This window comes from Danio rerio, chromosome 12 (assembly GCF_049306965.1).
Source record: "Danio rerio strain Tuebingen ecotype United States chromosome 12, GRCz12tu, whole genome shotgun sequence".
In the NCBI taxonomy this organism is placed as follows: domain Eukaryota; kingdom Metazoa; phylum Chordata; class Actinopteri; order Cypriniformes; family Danionidae; genus Danio; species Danio rerio.
In genome coordinates, this window is record NC_133187.1 from 13,813,433 (window position 1) to 13,837,089 (window position 23,657).

At 38.3% G+C, this 23,657-nt stretch overlaps 1 protein-coding gene across 2 annotated transcripts; it reads left to right on the forward strand.

Moving 5' to 3' along the window:
* The first annotated feature begins 3,498 nt into the window (after positions 1-3,498).
* atp2a1l (ATPase sarcoplasmic/endoplasmic reticulum Ca2+ transporting 1, like) lies at positions 3,499-20,829 on the forward strand. 2 transcript variants are annotated; one of them, NM_001077533.1, is given in 24 exon segments: positions 3,510-3,766; positions 4,669-4,686; positions 4,811-4,893; positions 7,018-7,122; positions 7,449-7,587; positions 8,306-8,386; positions 9,039-9,124; positions 10,249-10,546; positions 10,740-10,906; positions 12,327-12,415; positions 12,515-12,617; positions 12,705-12,836; positions 12,925-13,041; positions 13,181-13,399; positions 14,550-14,661; positions 14,761-14,984; positions 15,077-15,297; positions 15,462-15,664; positions 15,744-15,829; positions 16,634-16,767; positions 17,435-17,552; positions 17,635-17,752; positions 18,033-18,076; positions 20,525-20,817. In NM_001077533.1, coding segments are annotated over 23 exon segments (2,976 nt in total). In that variant the 5' UTR covers positions 3,510-3,648; the 3' UTR covers positions 18,038-18,076; positions 20,525-20,817.
* Positions 20,830-23,657: the final 2,828 nt, after the last annotated feature.

Genomic DNA, 23,657 nt, shown 5'->3' on the forward strand with positions numbered 1-23,657 from the left:
GTAACATTGTTCTCAACAAACAATGCCAGTGCTCCACAGACCACCGATATTATACTAATACAATAAAGAAAATGTCGGCACAGTAGTCAAAGATTAACTGTCAATATTACGGTTGGCCCACAAAGCATAACTTGCACTTTGTATTCATTTTTATTTTTGTGTGTGTGCATCTGACTATGTGTAAACATGTATTATTTTATCACTATGGTTATAGTGGAGTTGTTGATCAAATAAATCATTGACCTTTAAAAAGCATCTGTCTGTGGGTACTTTACTGTACTGTGTGTTAACTAATCATTCAGCCTATGCTATATGGTTAACCCTTTGATGCACTACATGGGTCTAAAGTGACCCGTCTAAGCTTATTTTTTTCTATATCTATTTTATAGCTTGTGCATCAAAGTGTTAAAGTCATCGTAGAGAATTGATAATGGCAAGTAAACTCCACAGTTAGACATATCATTTTCAGCTTTGCCTCACAGCAAGTAGGTCACTAGTACTTACCTTATCTTGGCATTTCTGTGTGGAGTTTGAATGTTATTTTCGTGTTCAAGTGGGTTTCCTCCAGGTGCTCCAGTTTCCCCCACAGTCCAAAGACATGTGCTATAGGTGAATTAAATAAACTAAATTAGCCGTAGTATGTGTGTGTGAATGAGTATGTATGGGTTGCAGCTGGAAGGGCATCCACTGCATAAAACATAAGCTAGAATAGTTGGCAGTTAATTCCACTGTGACGACCCCTGATAAGGAATTTACCAGAAGTACAATGAATAAATAAAAGGTTACCAAGGCATCTGTCCATTCTATATATTTTAACTCTAGTCTGTTTTTGTTCTTGGTGATGGTGTTGGTCATGGTCTTAACTAGTCATGGTTTTGGTCTTGATACATTCTGGTCTCTGCAATGTCTTGGTCTTGATAGTCTCCAGTCTTGGCAGAGCATTGTTTTACCTTGAGTGAGCCACTGGTATATTACAGCCTCTCACATCCACTACATTCAGTTCATTCTGGAAAATTGGTTATTCCTAGAATATCAAAATAAACTGTAGGTGGTAGATACTTTTCATATCTTGTGCCTAAATTATGGAACAGTCTTCCTAGAAAAGTTCGGAGACAGACACACTCTGCCAGTTTAAATTTAGACACATCTCTTTCCACAAGCATTCATATTAAACACAAACACAAATTTAAAATCCAAATCCTCTAAAGCAATGGTTGCAAACTCAATACCTGAAGGGTCGCAGCTCTGCATAGTTTAGCTCAACCCAAGCTCATTCTGGAAACGTAGCCCCGCGGACGTTTCTGGAGACCACGATTTACGTGGCCGGAGGTACGTATGGACGCGTTTTGTTTTTTTCGAGCGAATGCTGCGGGGCGGTGTGGCACCACTCCGCCCCTCCTCTTCGCGCTCGCCGGCCGACGGCTCGCCTCCGAGTGGAGGGCTTTCCCGATGTAACCAGTTTGTCCGCTTAGCTCACAGCGTTGCGTCGGCGGAGCGGAGGCCCCGGAGGAGGAGGAGCCGGCCGTGGTGGACGACGATCAGGATTGAGTCTGGGGAACAGCGTTTCCGGAAATCAGGTAAGGCGAAAAACGGAATCCAAAAAATGAGGGGGAGAACGCAGCGGGATCGGAAAACGCGGTCGAAATCGGAGACGAGGGCTTTTGCTTTTTTTTTTTTTTCTCGGGTTTAGGGAAGGAGGAGGAGGAAGAGGAGGGCGGCCGAGTCGGCCGATCCGGCGGACTCGAGAATGGCGCGGGCACGAACGGCGTGCGCTCCCGAGAGGCGCCTGAGACGCGAAAAAGCGTGCACAGCGGCCTCTCGCGGATCCGCAAAAACAAAACATTGTCAGGAGGATCGCATAATAGTGGATCTGACCTGTATTCAGAGAAGTTGGTTGTTGTGGTCATCATGAGTCAAGAGCACAAGAGTGATTCCTGCATAGACCCCAGTGACGGATCTCTGCATTGATCCCGTTGGCTCGTCTGAACACCCACTTGGTGACCTACTTGGCCCTGTACCTTCTCCAGGACAGATTGTTCTCAAGCCCTCTGATGTCCAGACTGGAGCTCAGCTGTTTATGTTTGGCCATAGGAGAACTGGATGCTCTGGCATAGCCTGCTATCTTCCCAGGTGTGATCTCAATTTCCAACTATTGGTGGAGTTTTGGTTCCTTGTAACTGTCATTTCCTGCTTGCTTAGTTTGGGGCTGGCAGAGCTGGAGCAGCTCTTCATTTGCATCATCATTCAATAGTGACATTTATATTAATCTGAAGTCAGTCAATTTTTAATTGACAAGAACAACACTAGAATTCTACCACTACCTTCCTGCTTGCCTAGCATTCTGAAATGATCCTCGATCTGGACTAGCTATGGCTTTTTTATTATCTTTTGTTATCTATTTTAAACTGCTTTTGTACATTCTACATTGAAAAAAGCACCATATGAATTAAAATGAATTGAATTAATATGTTCTTGGACTAGCCCAAGGGTGTCAAACCCAGTTCCTGAAGGGCTGTAGCCCTGCAGAGTTTAGTTCCAACCATGCTTCAACACAGTAATGCCGCAGTCACTCTAGAGTTTAAGCTTGCGAAAGTCGTACGGCACTGCGAAAAGGGGCGGGATTAAACAAGATGATTAGACATTTCAAAAAGTAAGCGATTGGTCTATATTTTAAATTTCTGTCCAGAGAGGTCATGTTTTAATCCTCGATTGGTCTCAGACAGTCAAGTAATGTGATTTCACAGGTCAGAGGTTTGGTCTGACGCATTCGCGTGCATATGAATGGAAGTCTATGAGGAGAAAAGTACAGTGTGACCACAGCTTTACCTGTGGGTTTTAAACAAGCCTGAAGGACTAACATAGTATGATCAGGTGTATTTACACCTGTGGTCTAGTCTGTGTTAACTACAACACTGTCCCATGCCTGAAGAGACCTAACTAATTGAGCTAACTAATTGAATTCCTTAAATCTAATGTAAAGCAAGATATAAAAAGGATAACAGGAAATGATGATGTTCTTGTTCATACTACAGCAATGTGCGGATACCAGAGGGACGCTCTCTTATTTAAGTCACCCATGTAACCACACTCCTCTAATTCTTGAACCAAATTTACCTTCCAGCACTCCTCAAACTCCCCCCTCCCATCAGAGGCCATTTGGCCTATCACTCAATGTAACTCTCTCACCTTCTCCACTCTCCTTATTCCACTGACCATGCATGTTCCAAAAACAGATCAACTTTTGATTTCAGTGCTACCCCCTATGTACGCTACCCACTTTTTACCCACCAAGTAACCCCCCCCTCACACACACACACACACACACACACACACACATCCTCAAGTCTGAGACGAAGAAGATGTTTGACCCCTAGACTATAACTCAGTACTGCAGAGCCAAACGCAACTGACTGGAATTTCGGGGTGTGCCAATGGGCGACTTTGACCAATAGGACAGCTGGCAGCAGTATAAAACGCTGCACATGTGTCAATTTATTCGCTCTTTCTGTCAGTCCAACACTCCTGCAAGGAGGGGGTCCAAGTAACAGGGGGCAGATTTTTTAGTTCAGACAGCAATCAAAAAAAGGAACGGACAGACCTGTTTAACTAAGCTTTTGCCACTCCTGAAGATCCTTCACCCCTGACAGGATGGAGGACGCACACACCAAGGGGCCGGCTGAATGTCTGGCCTACTTCTCAGTCAGTGAGACTACCGGTCTTAGCCCTGAACAGTTCAAGAAGAACTTGGCTAAATACGGCTACAATGGTGAGATTTTGAAGACGCATGCGGGTTTAGTAGAACAGCAACGACTAACTCTGAATGATGAAAACAAATCTTTTTAGGAAGGCACTGAGATAGTGTTAGAGTTTTTGAATTAAACTTTTACATAGTGAAACTGTATATGAAAGGCATAGGTTTTATACATTCTTGGCTTTGGGATGAATACATAATAGATGGTTTATGATATTCTAAAATAATTAGATGCTTCAGAGGCATTTCAAGTGACACTGATATGTTGTGGCGCAGAAGCGTAGAAGCTGGGATTGAAAATAGACTTTGGCAAACAGGGTGACAAAAAGAGAGTCTTGCTTGGATATCTGAGAGGTCTTGTTATATTAGCAGTATATCAGACAGATGGGGGAGTTGGATCCTTATGAATCATAAGGTTGGCCTGGGAGATCAGATATGTTACTGGAACCATTTGTACAGAGAGCATGTGCAAGCACTTGTTCAATTCAAATATAATGTTTCTTAAAGTATAAAAATATCACTTGTTAGAAAGCATGTTTCACATGTCTTTTAAGGGTTGTATTTTAACTGTCTTGTTAATTTATGCAATTAAATTATCAATATTTAAGAATTTATGTCCATTGAAATATATTTGAACATTTGCATAAATACTGAAGCTACTGTTGAATACTGTTTATATTGTATAGTTAAAATATGCTCATCCGACGTTCAAAATGAAGTACAAAAATATCTGCACAGCAGTTCTCGTATGAGATATTGTTAATACTTTCTGTATTTTCTTAAAATACCCCAGGTTTCATATGAAATCAGAATTGAATAGCTTAGTGAAGAATTGCTCATGAATTGTTGTGCTTTCTGGTCAGATTTAAACTTACTATTTCTTTTTCTCTTTCTTTCTTCTCTTCCTATACTCTTAGAGCTGCCCGCTGAGGAGGGTATGTGTCATGCTAACTAAGAAATAACATGAAAAATGTTTTAAATCATAAATGATTGAATTATTTTGTTATGCTACAATCTCAAAATCTTTTAAGAATTCAACTATGTTCTTATTCCTTTTAGGTAAGTCCATCTGGGAGCTGATCATTGAGCAGTTTGAAGATCTGTTGGTCAGAATTTTGCTGCTTGCCGCCTGCATCTCTTTCGTAAGTCACTAAAAAGTGATTCAAAAAACACTGCATCAGCAAACACTAAGAAGCATCTTTGTATTTCGAAGGCGATTTACATTTGCAACAAATTACTATGACCTTAAGTTAGTGCCTAAATGTTTTTTAAACATAAATGAAAAAGTCATTATTTTAATGACTGACTGTAGCTCATATATTTAGTAGGGAGTAAGTCGACACCTCAACATAATGGTTGTTGTCATAGTGATGTACATACACAACAAATCAGCCACTTTGATTGGTGTGATTTAATCAGATCTGTCAGCATATAGTTACAGAGTGTCACATACTTTTAAGCGTAACCTTTTAAACTTCAGTAGTGTGTCACATAAACAGCTGTTGTAACATAATGTAGGTTGCTATATCATACTTAACACTGTAACATACACCACTGCCATCTATGGCGTTATGCAACAAGGCACACATGCTAATTTGCTTATTATTTTAGCGGCATAGATCTGTTCAAAATTGTAGTACTGTAAGTACAGCGTCTTCATTATGATATGATGGCAGCTGGCAATGTTGCATCAAATAGTTCCCCATGGACTTGATCAATCTTAATTTATAGCCTATCATGCAGGTGGTGTTATTTATCCCAGATTTCTAAGCAGGAAAGACTCTGTAAGATGGATGTTTGGGGGTTCATAGGAAGTTAGAAGTGAACATGGGGGGTATTAATGTCCAACCCCACCACACTCTATCGCAACCAGCTGTTCCAATGGCCTTAGAAGGAAAATACTGGGGAGCTCAGAAGACGTGTGAGAGGGAGATGGGGGTTATTTTAAGAAGGAGTCAAGTTGAAGACAGAAACTCTATCCTTTGAAAAGGTCAAGATAGATGCATGAGAGAAATCAAAGCGAGAGTAGATGGAACAGGGGGCCTGTTGTGCAACAATATTGTGAAATAATGTTTGGATGGGATTTTATGTATGGATGCACTGCACAAGTATGAAAATGAAGCAACCAGTTTAATGGCATCAGACTGTAAAAATAGCAATTCTCGTTTCTTAGGTTTCTCAAAACAACCTAAACCTGCCCCTGATCAATCAAGTATTTTTTTTTTAAACAAAGACAAGTATCTTCTAGAATATTTGCCACATTTTAATCCCAGATTAAATTTTTCCCATAAAAAAAGATTATAATTTACTGTACTGTTGAAAAATATTTTATTTGAGTATATTTCCTGCATGATATAAAACTACATATATATTATCATACTTACATAGCAAATTATCTCTGGCCCAGCTCTGGCCCACACAATCAGCTTTTTCTTGGCCCACATGCCACAGTGAATTACGGTACATGACTGGACCAAATCTGGCTTCCAGACAAGGGCCAAACAGGGACCATATCTGGGCCAAGTTAATAACCCATAACTGATGTTGAACTGGGCTAGACCACAATGAAACTGATAAACCCATGAATCATCAACTTCAGGCATGCTATGGGTGTGCTTTTTCTCAAAGTGACCTGATTGGTAGAATTTTTTTTCTTTATTTGAAAATAATAAAAATATATATTTAAATGTGGATCAAGATAGACCAAACTTACATGGCCAACAAATCAATTATTAACATCTGGGCCAAATACTACATTTTACATCTGACCCAAGTATTGTGTGCCACCTTAAAGATGGTGCCACCTCTTCCAAACCAGGGCTATGTTTGGCCCACATGCTGTATGCTAGTGCCGGATGAATGCTTGCTGTGCCAGATTTATGCCAAATCTAGGCCAGAATTCTTTGCTACCTGGATAGCAATAAATACATATATTTAATTTTAATGAATTTATTTAATGTCATTTTTCTTTTGGGAAATTAGCCAGGGATTACTTTACAGGTACACAGTGCATTAATCCATCCATAACTCAAGCACATATAATGGTGTGGTAATGAATGAAGAACTAAGTCATTCATTACTAAATGAAAAAGACTTGAGATTTAGCTGATTAAAAGTGATGAATGAATTGGTTTTTAAATGCCATTATGCATTAATTCTTTATCAATATCATTTGAACAAATTGTCAAATATTGTAATTTGAAAGTGAATCAAAATAAATAAGTATTAATAATGGCTTTAAATGTCTTTCTTTTTGTGTTTTGTAGGTTCTGGCCTGGTTTGAGGAGGGTGAAGAGACGATCACTGCCTTTGTTGAGCCTTTTGTCATCTTGCTTATTCTCATCGCCAATGCTGTCGTTGGTGTGTGGCAGGTAACGCAAAAACACACACCAATAATTTATCACAGAAACAGAGGTTGCACTTTATTTTGATGGTTCATTTGTTGAATTTAAGTTATATTGCATCTACATGCCAATTAATTCTCATAAGACTATAGGTAGACTGATAGGGTTGGGGTTAGGGTTAGTGTAAGTTGACATGTACTTGCAAAGTTTCTTATAGTCAGTTAAATGTCTGTTGACATTGGCAGTGTCAACAGATTTTAAGCAGACAGTCTAGTAATGCTCAAATTGACCATCAAAATAAAGTGTTACCGCAACAGATACATGCAGATGATTGACAAATGTCTGCAACACAGGAGCGTAATGCAGAGAGCGCCATTGAGGCTCTGAAGGAGTATGAACCTGAGATGGGAAAGGTGTACCGCTCTGACAGGAAGAGTGTCCAGATGATCAAGGCCAGAGAGATTGTGCCTGGTGACATTGTGGAGGTGTCTGGTAAGACTCCTTTATGTCCTTCAGTCTTTGATTTGGAAAGGCGTTCTTATTATATTTTGAATACTTTTTGAAATTATTTATTACACCAAATCAACTTGAAATGCTTACATTTAGTGCTAAGGTTGATGTAGATGCGATACAACCGGGACGGATCCTAGCTGTTCAGATCAGTTGCTGTCTGTCTTGGTTATTGTAGAAAAAGAATAATTGTGGAGTAGTATCGTAAGATCTGATTTGCTTACTAAAACTATAATATTACTATATGACTATTAATATTGAATATGAACTATTAATCAAACTGGCCTTGCAAGATTTAAAGTCTTTGTGAAATAAAAATTTATATAACGCACATTGTTTTTCTTTACGACAACAATTTATCTGTGCAAGTTAATCCAATAAAAAGTGGCAGTGGAATGGCAGTCTTCTTTGTTGACATTAATTTGATGGCTTTATCCACAGTATTCTAAACTATACCCCTCTTACTGTTAGTTTGCTACTCATTATTCCATCTCAGTTGGAAGCACATCAACATACTGAAATAAGTCTTAGCAGCTTCCATTCCACAAAGATTGGCAGCATATATTTTTTATAATATAGTTCACCAAAAAGATATATTTGAAGCATATATACATATATAGAAGCATTTATTTGATGTATTAATATTTACCAATTATCAGTATTTTGCCATAATGAAAACTCTCTCTTTCATCTTCTCTAGTTGGTGACAAGGTTCCTGCTGACATCAGGATTACTCATATCCGTTCTACCACCCTTCGCGTTGACCAGTCCATTCTGACTGGTTAGTATCTTTAACAGTGTACACTTATGAATTTTGAATAATATACGGTCACACTTTATTTTAATAGTTTGTTTGTTGAATTTAAGTTATATTGCATTTACATGCCAACCGTGGGGTAATCGTCCCCCTAAAATTTCGAAACAGACCATTTAGAAACAAGGTGATTATTAATTATATAAACATAAAGAGTAAACATAATTAGGTTGGGGTTAGAGTTAGTGTAAGTTGACATGTATTTGCAACATGTACTTGTACTTAGTCATTTAAATGTCTGTTAAAGAAGTAGTTTCAACAGATATTAAGCAGTCAGTCTACTAATATTCAAATGGACCATCAAAATAAAGTGTTACCTAATATACTATTGCACTTCAGGCCAGCCAGTGAGTTTCTGAGGCATCATAGGTGTGATATTGTTGTGTTACAAGTGGTTTATTTTGAATGGAAATTCATTCATAAAGATGCTTTACATGTCTGTAATTACATTAAGATAATTATATTTTATAATTCTTAGGGCCACATATGCTTGGCAGAACTTTAAAAGTGTATCACAGAAACATTACTATTATTACACAGCTCAGGTCAACTGTCTTGGTTGTTTGAGATTAACTGTACTTGTAGACATGTGTTTGATTGTATATAACTCTTTGCATAGGTGAGTCTGTCAGTGTGATCAAGCACACCGAGCCTGTCCCCGACCCTAGAGCCGTGAACCAGGACAAAAAGAACATGCTTTTCTCTGTGAGTTTTTATACATTTATTCTTCCAACTATAATACCCTGCTGTACTGCACCAAAACAAGACTATGAATTGAAGTTTCTAACATGATAGCCCTATCCCGATGTTCAAAATGAACACCATGATATTACCCAGGAATATCTAGCCAATTCCACGCGTGTTCAATAGTGTCAAAAATATTTGTAATTTATTGGATACAAATAAATAATTTGATTCACCGAATTCTGGTATCCCTAATGCAATGCAAGAATTACATTCAGGAAGTGTGCAACAATTTTAATTTCCTGATCCACACTTTTATACGCAGCTGATATTAACAGGTGGAGTTCAGTGGAATTCGTCACTTGTCAATCATTTTTCAGTTCTCTGTTGGCCGCACCCATACATACATCCTCTTTTTCCACAAATTCTTTACACAATGTTTTAAGACTTTTCAACTGCATTTATGCTGTGTTCAGTTTTAACCCATCTCTGCTCACAGGAAGTTTAGCTGCAGAGCTCAAGTTAATTTTAGAAAGTCAGGCCTTTGCAATTCTACTAGCTTCATCTACATCTGCAAAAGTGCTTCATTAGTATGCAAAGCATATCACACTCAATAGAATTTTGGTTAATATCACTTTAAGCAATACAAATACAATTGTTTAATAAAAAGAAAAAGAGATAAAAAGAATAAAAAATATATATATTACCTTTTCCCAACACAACCCTAACCATAACAACCTTATCATTAACTGCCCGCAAAATCCAACACAATCTCACGGCAATTCTTAACTTTTTTAGTTACTGATTTAGTGGCTAATTCGTTTGAATTTATACGATTTCGTTCATACAATTTAGTATGATTTGCTCATCCCCCATTGACGGTTGGGTTTAGAGGTGGGGTTTGGTGCCCCCCTCCTTTTTAAAATCATACATTTTTATACGGTATAAGTTATCCACTAATCTGACAAAACATTAAATAGTTACGTCTCATGGCATCAGGCTGCAAAATCTATACTAAAGATTGTTAACACAGTTGTTCAAACTTCAAATCCAAAATAATATCTTTCTGTGTGAAAGCAATATTGCTCCATGTGCAAAATTAGTGAAGAATTAGTAAAAAAACTAATTTCTACTTCCACCCACAGGGCACAAATATTGCTGCTGGCAAGGCTGTTGGAGTTGCTGTCGCTACTGGTGTGGCCACTGAGATCGGTAAGATCCGTGATCAGATGGCCGCCACAGAGCAGGAGAAGACCCCTCTGCAGCAGAAACTGGATGAGTTTGGTGAACAGCTCTCCAAGGTTATCTCTCTCATCTGTGTCGCTGTCTGGATGATCAACATTGGTCACTTCAATGACCCCGTTCATGGTGGATCCTGGATCCGTGGTGCTGTCTACTACTTTAAGATCGCTGTCGCTCTGGCTGTGGCTGCTATCCCTGAGGGTGAGCCTGATAAAACATGCAACATTTACTTTGAAACTGAAAACATTTTAAACCTTATGTTCACAACTGCACTAAAAGGTTTACCTTAATTCTACAATTCACATAATGGATTGCAAATATACTTGAATCTTGTGATATTATAAATGTTATCAACAGACATTAATCATTCCATAAACTCCTCTCCACCTGTCAGGTTTGCCCGCTGTCATCACTACCTGCCTGGCACTTGGTACCAGACGTATGGCCAAGAAAAATGCCATTGTCCGTTCCCTGCCCTCTGTGGAGACCCTGGGCTGTACCTCTGTCATCTGCTCCGACAAAACTGGCACCTTGACCACCAACCAGATGTGTGTGACCAAAGTAGGTGTTGCATGTGTTTACATCCACTAAGACAAAAATACAACACAGACTCATTCTGAAAGCGTAGTCCTACGTACGTTTCTGGACACCGCAAATTATGTAGCCAAAGGTACGTATGGCTGCATTTCATTTTTTTTAAACAAATGCTATGGGGCGTTGACGCAGTTCCTTTTCATGCTTGCCAGCTAACCACTTACCTCCGTGTGGACAGCTTTCCCGCTGCAACCAGTTTGTCCAGTTAGCTTGTCATGTACGTTAGCGGACTTGAGATGCAAAGAGGAGTCGACCACAATGACTGGGTTCAAGTCGGTTTCAAAAATCAGGACAAAAACTCCAAAAAATTAAAAAAAACAAGTTAATAAGGGTGACAATGTGGTAAAATTCGAAAACGTGGAAAAAAATCAGACGAGGGATTTTTTTCTGGATTGCTTTTGTAAATTGTTGGTTGGGTTTAGGGAAGTGGGTGGGCGGGTCAATCGATAAAATCGGTTTGATTTAGGGATGGAGGATGGTGGGTCAGTTGATTAGTCATCAGCCAGTCAGTCATTCAGTCAGTGAAACAGTCAGTCAACTGCGGCGTCTGATGGGTTTACATGAGAACAGCAGGCACACACAGCCTGTGGATTCGCAAAAAACTGCAAAATACGTACCTCCTGAGACATATTTTGCAGTCTCGAGAAACGTAAATAGGACTACGTTTTCAAAATGAGCATGGGTTGCAACAATATGCTATTTTTATTTCCTGCTATAATGAAATCAAAATTAAAGATCAAAATTTCAAAAACCAACTTTTGCCTCAGTTTAATCTACTGAGACTGTGTCCAATCCTGCTAAAAGGGGGCCACTATCTAGCAAAACTTAGCTCAGGCCCTAAATAAACATTCCCACAGATTTTCCTTCTTATTCAAGTCACTTTTAACAGCATATAGTGGTAATGTACATGCTTTAAATAAATGACAAGATACCCTAGGGTTTTTTACTCTATGGATAACCAGTACCTAAGGATAACCAGCACCAGTAACTAACGCTATAGATAACCAGTACCTAAGGATTCACATGAATTGCGTTATGTTACTGACAACCCCAATTATTTCTCACTCATAATAACTTTGTTGTGGCCTTTATATGCATTCAACTCATAAATACAATTTATGCGACATGCCTTGAATGCACCATGAGAGCAAAAATCTGCAGGATACCGGTTCACCAGAATCTATTCATCAACTAAAATTGAGAAGTTACCTACTTGCAGTTTGAAAAGTACATATTTCTACAGTTCCCTACTTTTTTACAGTGCATATTTTTTTGCTGAATGAGGCCAGTGGTGTAGGAATTTCCTCTTTAAACATGGATACTGTTCTCTCATGTATGCTTTCATGCTGAAACTCACAGACTAAGATGAAATTCTGTATCGTTACAGATGTTCGTTATTGACAGAATTGATGGTGATCACGTTGAACTTGATAGCTTTGATATCTCTGGCTCCAAGTACACACCTGAGGGTGAGGTGTAAGTACACAGTTAAACTTCCTCTAAAATGCTTTGTTTAATTATCAGGCTAGCAGCATGTTCAAGTCATAAATGTAATCTGTCATATCATTTCTTCAGCACAAAGTTGGGTGCCAAAGTTGACTGCAGTCAATATGACGGTTTAGTTGAGTTGGCCACCATCTGCGCCCTGTGCAATGATTCCTCCCTTGACTACAATGAGGTGAGAGATGTTCTTTCAAACTTCTATCGAAAGCTTTTATCCATATATGTCTAAAAAAAATGTTATCATATTTGTCCACTGCTGCAGACCAAGAAGATCTATGAGAAGGTCGGTGAGGCCACTGAAACTGCTTTGTGCTGCTTGGTTGAGAAGATGAATGTTTTCAAGTCCAATGTCGGCAACCTGTCAAAGGTTGAGAGAGCAAATGCCTGCTGCAGTGTAAGTAGTGCTTTAAACCTTTCTAAACATCAGCAATGTAGCTTGACGCTGATATCTCTGTAACTATTTCCATTTTCATCTTGTGCAGGTTGTGAAGCAGCTTATGAAGAAGAACTTTACTCTGGAGTTCTCCCGTGACAGGAAATCCATGTCCGTGTATTGCACCCCTGTCAAGGGCGATGCAGGCAGCAAAATGTTTGTGAAGGTATTGTTTTCATTAAATCATCCTGTAATTTCTAGTGATCTCCGAATTCCATAATTTATAAATATGGTAATTTTTTACAAAATGTTGAAGTTCCCTTAATAATGAAAGTATTTCCTTGCTTTTCATTTGGTTAACATAGGGTGCTCCAGAGGGTGTGATTGACAGGTGTACCTATGTACGTGTTGGCTCAACTCGCGTGCCCCTGACTGGTGCTGTAAAGGATAAGATTATGAATGTCATCAAGGAGTGGGGTACAGGCCGTGACACTCTGCGTTGCCTGGCACTGGCCACCCGTGACTCTCCACTGAAGGTCGAGGAAATGAACCTTGAGGATTCTACTAAATTTGCTGACTACGAGGTGAACATAAATATTAAACTGTTAATGCTCATTTAAGACCAAATTTGATGTGTTTAAAAGAAAACCCACCATGATTGACATGTTTAGAAGTTATCATAATATTTTTATTTTATTTTTTTGTATACGTCTGTTCAAACAAGCACCCAAAACTCAGAGTGTCCACTTTCGCTATCACTCATGTCGGACATGCACCGCTACATGAACTGACAGTTTTGAGGATTGCATAGGAGGGGCAACGGCACCTGTAATGGAAAGGAAGGGAATCCTGCAGTTTTTATATTTATTTAAATGTATTTTCATGCCTTAATAAATTGAAAGCACAAAACAGATTCACATTTAAGATCAACGGGCACCCCCTGGTAGTTCGATGGTATAGGTATTGGCTCTTTGATATTTATTGCCACCCCTCATAGAAAGATTAAAAATACGGAAGAAAAACAGGAAAAATTCCTTTACGGGATGATAGTGAGATACAATTGTAAAATACAGGAGAATCCCAGGAAAAATGGGATGGTTGACAGGTATAACTATGCATACAGTTGGATTTGTCATTATATTATTAGCATTTTACTATTTAATTACAGATTATTTTATTATTATGATTAGGTTTGCCTATAGTTTTAGTATTCTGGCTGCATCCAAATCGCATACCTCCATACTATATATTATGCTTAAAACAGTTTGCGAGCCAAATATTATGTCCGAATTCATAGAATTCAAAAAACAGTTTACAAGAGGTACCCGGATGACTTACTACTGCTGGTGAGATTCTATAGTGCGCCTCCGATGCACGTTATGTCATCCCATGATGCACCATGAGAGAATTCATGAATGGGAGTGACGCGACGAAACTGACGGGGGTAGGTCACGTGGTCATGACAAACTGGCGGATTTAGTAGGCCTGAGTTCCATTCGTACTACTCACATTAATACTGTATTGAATGTACTTTTTTAACGGCCAAGTAGTACATTTAATTTCAAATGCAGCACCTACTGAGTAGTAGGCGATTTCGGACACAGCCATTATCACAAGCTTGTGTTCAAACTTTTCATAAGTTAAAAAATTGCAAAACTCATAGACAGATGTAAAAAATTGACCAACAATTTCTGATTTCATAACTTTATCTTACTTCTTCAATGTCTTTGTCAGACTGACTTGACCTTCGTTGGCTGTGTTGGTATGCTGGATCCCCCCCGTAAGGAGGTTACTGGCTCTATTGAACTCTGCAGGGCTGCTGGTATCCGTGTTATCATGATCACTGGTATGCTTTTTATCCATCCTTTGATGAGTGGTTTCTTTTAATTTTTTGTTTCAAGGCCTGACCTGTCAACCAAATGACTAAAAAATGTCAAACCTTCAGGTGACAACAAGGGTACAGCTGTGGCCATTTGCCGTCGTATTGGCATCTTTAGTGAGGATGAGGATGTGACTGGCAAGGCTTACACTGGCCGTGAGTTTGATGACCTGCCCCATTCTGAACAGAGTGAGGCTGTCCGTAGAGCCTGCTGCTTTGCCCGTGTCGAGCCCTCCCACAAGTCTAAGATTGTTGAGTTCCTTCAGGGTTATGATGAGATTACTGCTATGGTGAGATACACAAACAATCACACTTTACACTTTAAGCCATATGACATGAAAACCTGTCTGTGTAAGTACACGCTGTCCTTTCCATCCTCTAGACTGGTGATGGTGTCAATGATGCCCCTGCCTTGAAAAAGGCAGAAATTGGCATTGCCATGGGCTCTGGCACTGCCGTTGCCAAGTCAGCCTCTGAGATGGTCCTGGCCGATGACAACTTTTCTTCTATTGTGGCTGCTGTTGAGGAAGGCAGAGCTATTTACAACAACATGAAGCAGTTCATTCGTTACCTGATTTCTTCCAACATTGGAGAAGTCGTCTGGTAAGAATCTTGGAAACAAGAAAGGCTTGTTTGAGAATCACTGATATAAACTTGTCTATTTAATCATTGTTCTGACACATCTTGACTGTTGTTATTAATGATTTTAGTTATTTATAGTTCTAATTCATGCTTGTCCATTTGTCATGTCTGTTCTCCTCTGATAGTATTTTCCTGACTGCTGCTCTTGGTCTGCCTGAGGCTCTGATCCCAGTCCAACTGCTGTGGGTGAACTTGGTGACAGATGGTCTGCCCGCCACTGCCCTGGGCTTTAACCCCCCTGATCTTGAGATCATGGGCAAACCTCCCCGCTCCCCCAAAGAACCCCTGATTTCTGGCTGGTTGTTCTTCAGATACATGACCGTTGGTGGTAGGTGTACTTGTTATTTTTTGTGGAATATCTTTAGTAACATTCTCTTTGGAGGTTTGAATAAACTGATTTCCCTCAGCCTATGTGGGTGCTGCCACTGTGGCCGCTGCTGCCTACTGGTTCATCTATGATGAGGAGGGTCCTCAGGTCACCTACTACCAGCTGGTGAGAAATATCTCCATCAATTTTATGAGTTTAAGCTAAGTCGCTTTAAGGCAATTCGTTTCACTCGGCGGCCATCTTTGAAACGGCTCTCGGGCATTCTTTCTGAAGCATTAAATTCTTACAATTACATTAGATATTTTGAACCACCAACCGTCTCATCAGGTTTTTAGTTTGCCCAAGCTAATGCACATGTGCACATGAAAGGAACGAGATCACGACACCAGTCTCATTTATGACCGTTCTACACATTATCATCTTCTGGTAATGATCGTCTGATCTTGCTGCTCTTCTGAAGTAATTCACAAATTGGTTTTAATGGCGAATCTCTTCCAGAAATTACAGTGACTCTTTGTTTACAAGTTTGTGGGCATTTAAGCAGTTGCTGTCAAGTGATGTGCGTTTGACAAGAAGGACTGTACCTCCCGTTCATTTTATACAGATTACAAAACCAAAAAACTTTTGTTTTCAAGTGCACTTGGTTCATTTAAAAGCACATATTTCAAGCTTTATTTGGATATACTTTTTATGTCTGTGAAGCACAACTTTCCACCAAATTGTCGTAAAAGCACACGTCTCGTCCGAGCCTTGCCCCTGGCGAAACATCAGTCTACAGCGATCGATGATTGGCTACTGTACTAGTAGGCGGGGCTTCATTCATTCATGCCATGTCGACCGTTACATTTTTCCACATTTAAAACTATACGAGTGACACGTCTTGTGTTTTCTATAGTCTTTGGTGTCAGTAAACCTGGAAAGTTAATTTGATAAATATGTTCAAGCCTTCAATTTATCTTCTTTCTGTAGTCTCACTTCATGCAGTGCCATGAGGAGAATGAGGACTTTACCGGCATTGAATGTGAGGTGTTTGAGGCTTGTCCTCCCATGACCATGGCCCTGTCTGTCCTGGTCACAATTGAGATGTGCAACGCCCTCAACAGGTTACACCTTTTATCTACACCTTATATTTTAAAACATTTTGTTTTACATTAAGTCAGGGTCCCTGCAACTAAATACCCATTATCCAAAGTGAGCTACCTTGCTGATCTAACTCATTAAAGGTGCCATGCAGTATAATGAAAATCTGAATCTAACTAGGTATAGCTAAATATTAAAAGTTCAGTATGTGTATATGACATATCGAGAGCCTCATTTAATATTGATACTTTTAGTGATGAATTAGGATTATGACAATGTAACAATTTCAATTTCCTTTTGTATGAATCTCTTCACAAAGCTAGTCACAGTGCATTGTCATTTCTGTGGCAAATACATGCATTGCAGGACCAAACTGGGCCTCCTAAAATGAGTGGTATTTCTGATGTTTTTCACCATGGAATCAACCATTATATTTCTCTTTTATGCAATATGGATTATATATTATAAATTATATTTGTCTCTAAGGTATCTAAAATGCACCAGCAAAAGAATCTGAAAATGCAGTTAGATTCTTAACATTCATCTCAATGTAATACATTTGACAGTTGCTACGAGTGTATTTAGTCCATTTACTGAAAAAAAAATCAAACCATTTTAGAGGAAGCCATACAAACTCATTGTATCCTGAAATTGATGGTTCCCTCTCTGTGTTTCTGTCTTTCTACTTAGCTTGTCTGAGAATCAGTCTCTTGTGCGTATGCCTCCATGGAGCAATGGCTGGCTGCTGTCTGCCATGACCCTCTCCATGTCCCTCCACTTCATGATCATCTATGTGGACCCCATGCCTGTACGTCTCTCACCTTTATGTCACTGTGTTCTTTACAACTGACTATATCTCTAAGCTGGCCACAACTTTTCTTCTTTTACAGATGATTTTCAGGTTGACTCACTTGAACACAGAGCAGTGGTTTGTAGTACTCAAACTTTCTTTCCCTGTAATCCTCATTGACGAGATGTTGAAGTTCCTTGCCCGCAACTATGTGGATGGTAAGTTCTTCAACATAGCTAAATACGCAAAGTAATTTAATACTTATTCTATATTCAAACTTATACTATTTACACTTTTTTTCTAAACATGAACCTTAGTGTATGTTTTATATAATGTTTTCCTTTTTAATATACAGTATATTAATTGCACTTTTTTTCCTCATACAACTTGTTTCAACTAAAAAGAGTGTTTTTAATCAGATCTAATTCCTATACCCCTTTTCTTATCTTTCTCACTCATTTAATTGATTTCCCACTAACCAACTATATTCATTTCTAGTCTAAACAGTTCTCACCTCCCAGATTTCAAGTAACAGAAGCAAGGTATACAACACCCCAGCTGCTTTTCTGTGTCTGTCTGTACATGTCTACAGGTTTCAATCCTTTTGCATGTTTAGTGGTTAGATTGATGTTGCTTTGTGGTCTTAAACCACTCTGTTTTTAGCTATGCATGAAGCGCTTGTGAAAGTTATACTTAATTATACTTCTTAATGGCAAGAGCTTTATCTAGTTCATAATTTGCACTAACCTGTGATTACTGTCAGCCTATAGGACTAATTTCTACTTCTGTCATGACAACTATAAGTGATTTAGTGGTAACAAATATGTATATAGAAGAAATAGTGACAATAGTATTTGGATGCAGCCTGTTGATGTGTTTGATCTTGGCAAAATATAGAGTATAATTTATGAGCAACAAATAATAAGTTGACTTCTAATTGATCATTTGGTATCAGAAGTGGCTTATATAACAGGCAAAGGCCTCGAGATTATGCTTACCAAAATAAAATATGATCATGCCTTTTAATTAGGACCGTAAGGTCCGACCATGCTTAGACAAAAGTCTTGTCACCTTACATAAATAATGTACAATATGGAATATAAAGTCATGGTGCCGTGGATAACTGCATTCATACATCTCTGCAATGACTTAAATAACCAATAAAGTCATCTAAAATGGCAAAGAAAGCATTCTTGCAGGACTCCCAGAGTTCATCAAGATTCTTTGGATTCATCTTCAATGCCTCCTCCTTCATCTTACCACAGACATGCTCAATAATGTTCATATCTGGTAAATGGGTTGGCCAATCCTGGAGCACCTTGACCTTCTGTGCTTTCAGGAGCTTTAATGTGAAGGCTGAAGTATGGAAAGGAACACTATTCTGCTGAAGAATTTGCCCTCTCCTGTGGTTTGTAATGTAATGAGCAACACAAATGTCTTGATACCTCTGGCTGTTGATGTTGCCATCCACTCTGCAGATCTCTCGCTTGCCCCCATACCGAACGTAACCCCAAACCATGATATTTCCTTCACCAAACTTGACTAATTTCTGTGAGAATATTGGGTCTATGCAGGTTCAATTAGGTCTTCAACGGTGTTTGTGATGATTGGGATGCAGTTCAACAGATTCTTCAGAAAAATTTGCCACTTTTCTTGACCAACCACAAGTCAAGTTATTAATTGTTGCTCTTACAACTGAGATAGACAACAAGATTTTGTCAGGTACATAGAATATTGTTTGATATAGAGCATAGCAGAACTATGCTGCTGCTTTTACTATTAGTGCAGAGCAATTACAGAGACTTGCTACTGTCAGTATAATCAAAAATATTCTGTCTGAGAAAATAATACACTGCTGCTGTAAAAAAACTTTAAAAATCTGTGAAAATTAGACATGTGGTTCAGTCATAATGTATCATACATCAACCCTCCTGTTGTGTTCATATCCTGCCCCTTACTTTATTATTTTCAGTCAAAATGGACCGGTCTGTTTTAACTTCTCTTGAATTAGAGCAAAAAAAATCACCACCAAATTTTAATTCAACATTCTTTAGCTCTGAAAAATGTCTCAAAGTAATGTTTAACATAATTGTATAGAATTAGACATTAAAAAAAACTGCAGTGAAAACACAAATAGGCACTAAAATGTTTAGGAAATGAACAATACATGACAGAAACCAACATACTTTGTTTTAATATAGACAGCAGAGTCTGACCAAAGAACTTAAACATTTTGAATCTATCTGAATGATTTATCAATCAGCAAAGCACAAACAAAACTGTATCATTTCCTATGTGCTGAGTACTCAAATTTTCATTCATTCCTTTAAGTGGACTATATTAGTGTACTAATGTAGGGAATAGTAACTGAGATGGATGGTGAGCATGGACACAGCTAGCACTAGTTATATTTTGGTCATTTTTGAGTGAGATGCTAATGGTCTAATCCAATAAAATAATTGATGCTAAGCTAAGCTAAAAGTGCTCCTGGTAGACCCAGAGATTGGCTGAACGAAGATTGGCTGAAAGAAAGAAAGATAAAAGAAAGAAAGAAAGAAATTAGTACGATGACGAATTAGCTACTTAACTAACAAAATGTAAAATAGTTATGTTTCCTTGTGAGATCAGGCTGCAAAAAAACATTGTTCAGTTTGTGAGTGAGTGAGTGAGTGAGTGAGTGAGTGAGTGAGTGAGTGAGTGAGTGAGTGAGTGAGTTAAAAGTTTGATTAAAAATAAATTGGAATGAAAGAGGTGATCGTCGCTTTTATACTGTATGTTCAATTGCACAGTGTGGAGGACATCATAAGGCCTTGAGGCAATCAGACGTAAAACACAACATTTATGAGTGTTTTAAGTTGTAAATCGGTCAGATTGACCCAAACACAACAGGATGGTTAATATATGTACTGATAATACATATTTTAGTGTGGTTTTGCAGCAATTGTTAATGCTTGCTCAGTGTTGATATCTGATCTTTTTGTGATTTTCAGCTATAGCTTGAAGTATAAAGACAAAGATGGTGAAAAACAGCAGAAGAGAACAGCAAGAGGAAAAAAAAGAGGAACAATGGGGAAAAGAGAATTTACATCTGCTAAGACAGAAGCTCCCATGAGCCCATCCACAGAATGGAGAGCACAACATCACTGGAAAATATTTAAAGAAAAAAAAAAAACACAAAAAGTTTAGGGACAGAGATTAGTATATAGCTAAACCCTTCCAAATTAGAGTTCGATCGAGGAGTTGTTTTATTCTTAAAATGACTAATAAGTGTATTAAACGTTTTTTGTTAAAATTGTATCCTTTTTCCAGTCTTTTATTTCACTGCATTTACATAAACATACATGAAAAATATTATTATTATATAATAATAATATAATCATTATTATTTCCTTTGGTTACTCGCTTTCAATACACATGAAATATCTATCCTAAGTCATGAACATGCAATTTTTTGTTTATTATTAATCACTAATTGATAAGATTCAGAAGGATTTGTGAAAACGAGTACTATTTGTTGGCAAAACAGTATAGTATAGATTTTTACCCCGAATTTAATGAATGGAAAATGCTCCATTTCATACACAAATAACGCATCTGGATGAAGTAAAGGTGATTAAAAAAACTAAAAATGAAAGGCAATGCAGGCCTGTATGAGTTTGGATGGTTTGAAAGACCCAGCCCTCCAATTGTATCTGGATGTAGCCTTTATGATGCAAGCTGAGATTGCATTTCCCAGAGATGCAGTGTCAGACACAATTTACTCACTGGAGCTGGTAACGTCACTATGAGGGGTAGGGTTATGGTTATTTAAAAGCATTGCATGCAGCTCAGATTGCATCTGGACTGAGTATGCAGCCAGACCGCTCTCTAGCCCTTACTGACAAAGGTCCAGAATTTGTCCCAGACATGACGTCATTTGTCCTATTTTGACTGCAGTATAGATTGCAGCATTTTACATCATAAATGGTAAAAAAATAAAATAAAATAAACTATGAATTAAAATAACCCATCAAAGAAGGCTTTTTAAGACCAAGTGGAATCCTGTGTCAGTTGTTGATTCTGTGTGACTTCTGCCTAAAATCTGACTGAGGAAAGTTGATGGTAGATAGTATTAACTACTAGAAATAACAATAAAAACAGTTGCTTCCAGTCCTCAGCCCTCAGTTCCACTCAAGATCTCTGTGACCTCCGAGCTAGTTTGGTGGCTCCTGAAAAAGTTACACGGAGACAGGCAAATGCACTGAACATTCTTACATAAAGCAGTATGTTTAACTTATTCATTAGTTTAAGTAATTTCAAAGTTGAATAGTCATTTAAATAAAAAAAAAATCATATTTAATAAAGATAATGAGAAACAGGAAATGCGAAAAGGATAAACATTGATCCATGATTAGACAGATTGGAAGGCAGAAATCCGAATCCTTCAGAACAGTTGATGGTGGCTATAACAACAACAAACGGCAGTGGATTGCGAGCTCACAAACTTTTTTACATCCGTAAACAAAGCGGCACGCATGGCAATTTCAACCTGGCTTTAGACACGATATTAGAATATGAAGAGTTAACCAGATAAAGTAAACGCGGTTACAAGTAACAAAACACAATTAAATACACAATTCGCAAGCTAGAGAAAACAAGGAGGCAACCATTTTAATCCCACTTACTTTCACTTGTGAAATGGAGGAGGAAACTGATTTATGAACTGTGTACTGTAAAGTTCCTGTCAAGCTCTGACAAAGTCGCATATAGTCTTTTCTGATCCTTCCTTAAACAAACGGCCAATAAATCCCCCCGTTGTAAGGATATAGATTAATGAAGGACTATTAGGTAAGTGATGTGAACACAGCGCAAGGCTGTGGCTGTAATGCTGAGGTATTTTTGCAAAAATATACTTCAACCTTGAACAGGTTTTAATTTTCCTGTTAAACAAATGGGTAGGGTTTGAGTTCCGTATCGACGTCACGCCGACACAGCTAAAGACTCGTTACACCGGAGATTCATTCGAACCACTATGAGTCAACTAATTTATAGATGAGTCAATAGTTTTAAACACGGTGCACTTTCAGATTTAAGCCTTAGCTGAATATTTCACTTCACTTAGAGTGGTGTTACACACTACATGGAAGGTCAAAAACCCATAATTTGGGCTCTAGGATGTGGAAAAAAACTACTTGATTTAATCTATTTCTGGAACATAACATTATTAGAGCGAACCTGCCTCCAGGGGTGGACTTAACCAATAAACAAGGTAAGCGGTCCTCAGGGCCCCAGGAAATTAGGAGGCTCCAACCAAGAATTCTATATTAATCATATAGTTCTTTTATAATTTATTTATCATATGTTGTCAAATGTGACTATTACCATTAAGATTTTTAACATTATTACTTCTTTTAAAAACCATTGGGGGCCCATGAACAGTGAAATATTCCTTCCACGTTCATGTGTAAGATGTAAGCGGTTCAAGTTTATTTACAAAAAAATAAATGAATAAATTTACAGAGAAAAATATCTTTTGAGAAAGAGAATGTTTTGAGTTTCAGTGCTAGGTCCCCATACATGGAATTGCTTAGGATCCCCAAATAACCAAGCCTGCCCGTGCCTACCACCTTTAAATGGCTTGTTGTGTAAAATTATTCTACTTTCTAAAAGTTGTTAACAAAAGAATTCTGAAGTCTTTCTGAGTTATTCAGGTTCAAGCGTTTAATGTTACAAGCAGTTTGCAACAACAGAGGAAATACGATGGTATGTCTGTCTGATAAGACTCTTTCATGCAGTTTTATAGATACTGTTGTCCTCCTCCCTTATGGTTTGATATTACATACATCTAGTGGTGGAAAGGGTCCTGAAAAATCATACTCAAGTAAAAGTAGTTGCTCAAAAATGTAGTGCGAGTAGAAGTATCTGTTGTAAATATTACTTAAAGTATGTTTAAAAAGTAGCCCTTTCAAAAGACCTAAAAAGTAGTGAGTGGTGGGTATTACGCTGGAAAAGGCTAATGCATTTACATGTAATTTGTGGATGTTTAAACGTAACATTCTGTAGTGCATTTAGTTATTGTCCAGCAGGCACACAATAGCCTCTTTCACACATACAGACCTTTCTGTAAAATTACCATCAGTTTTC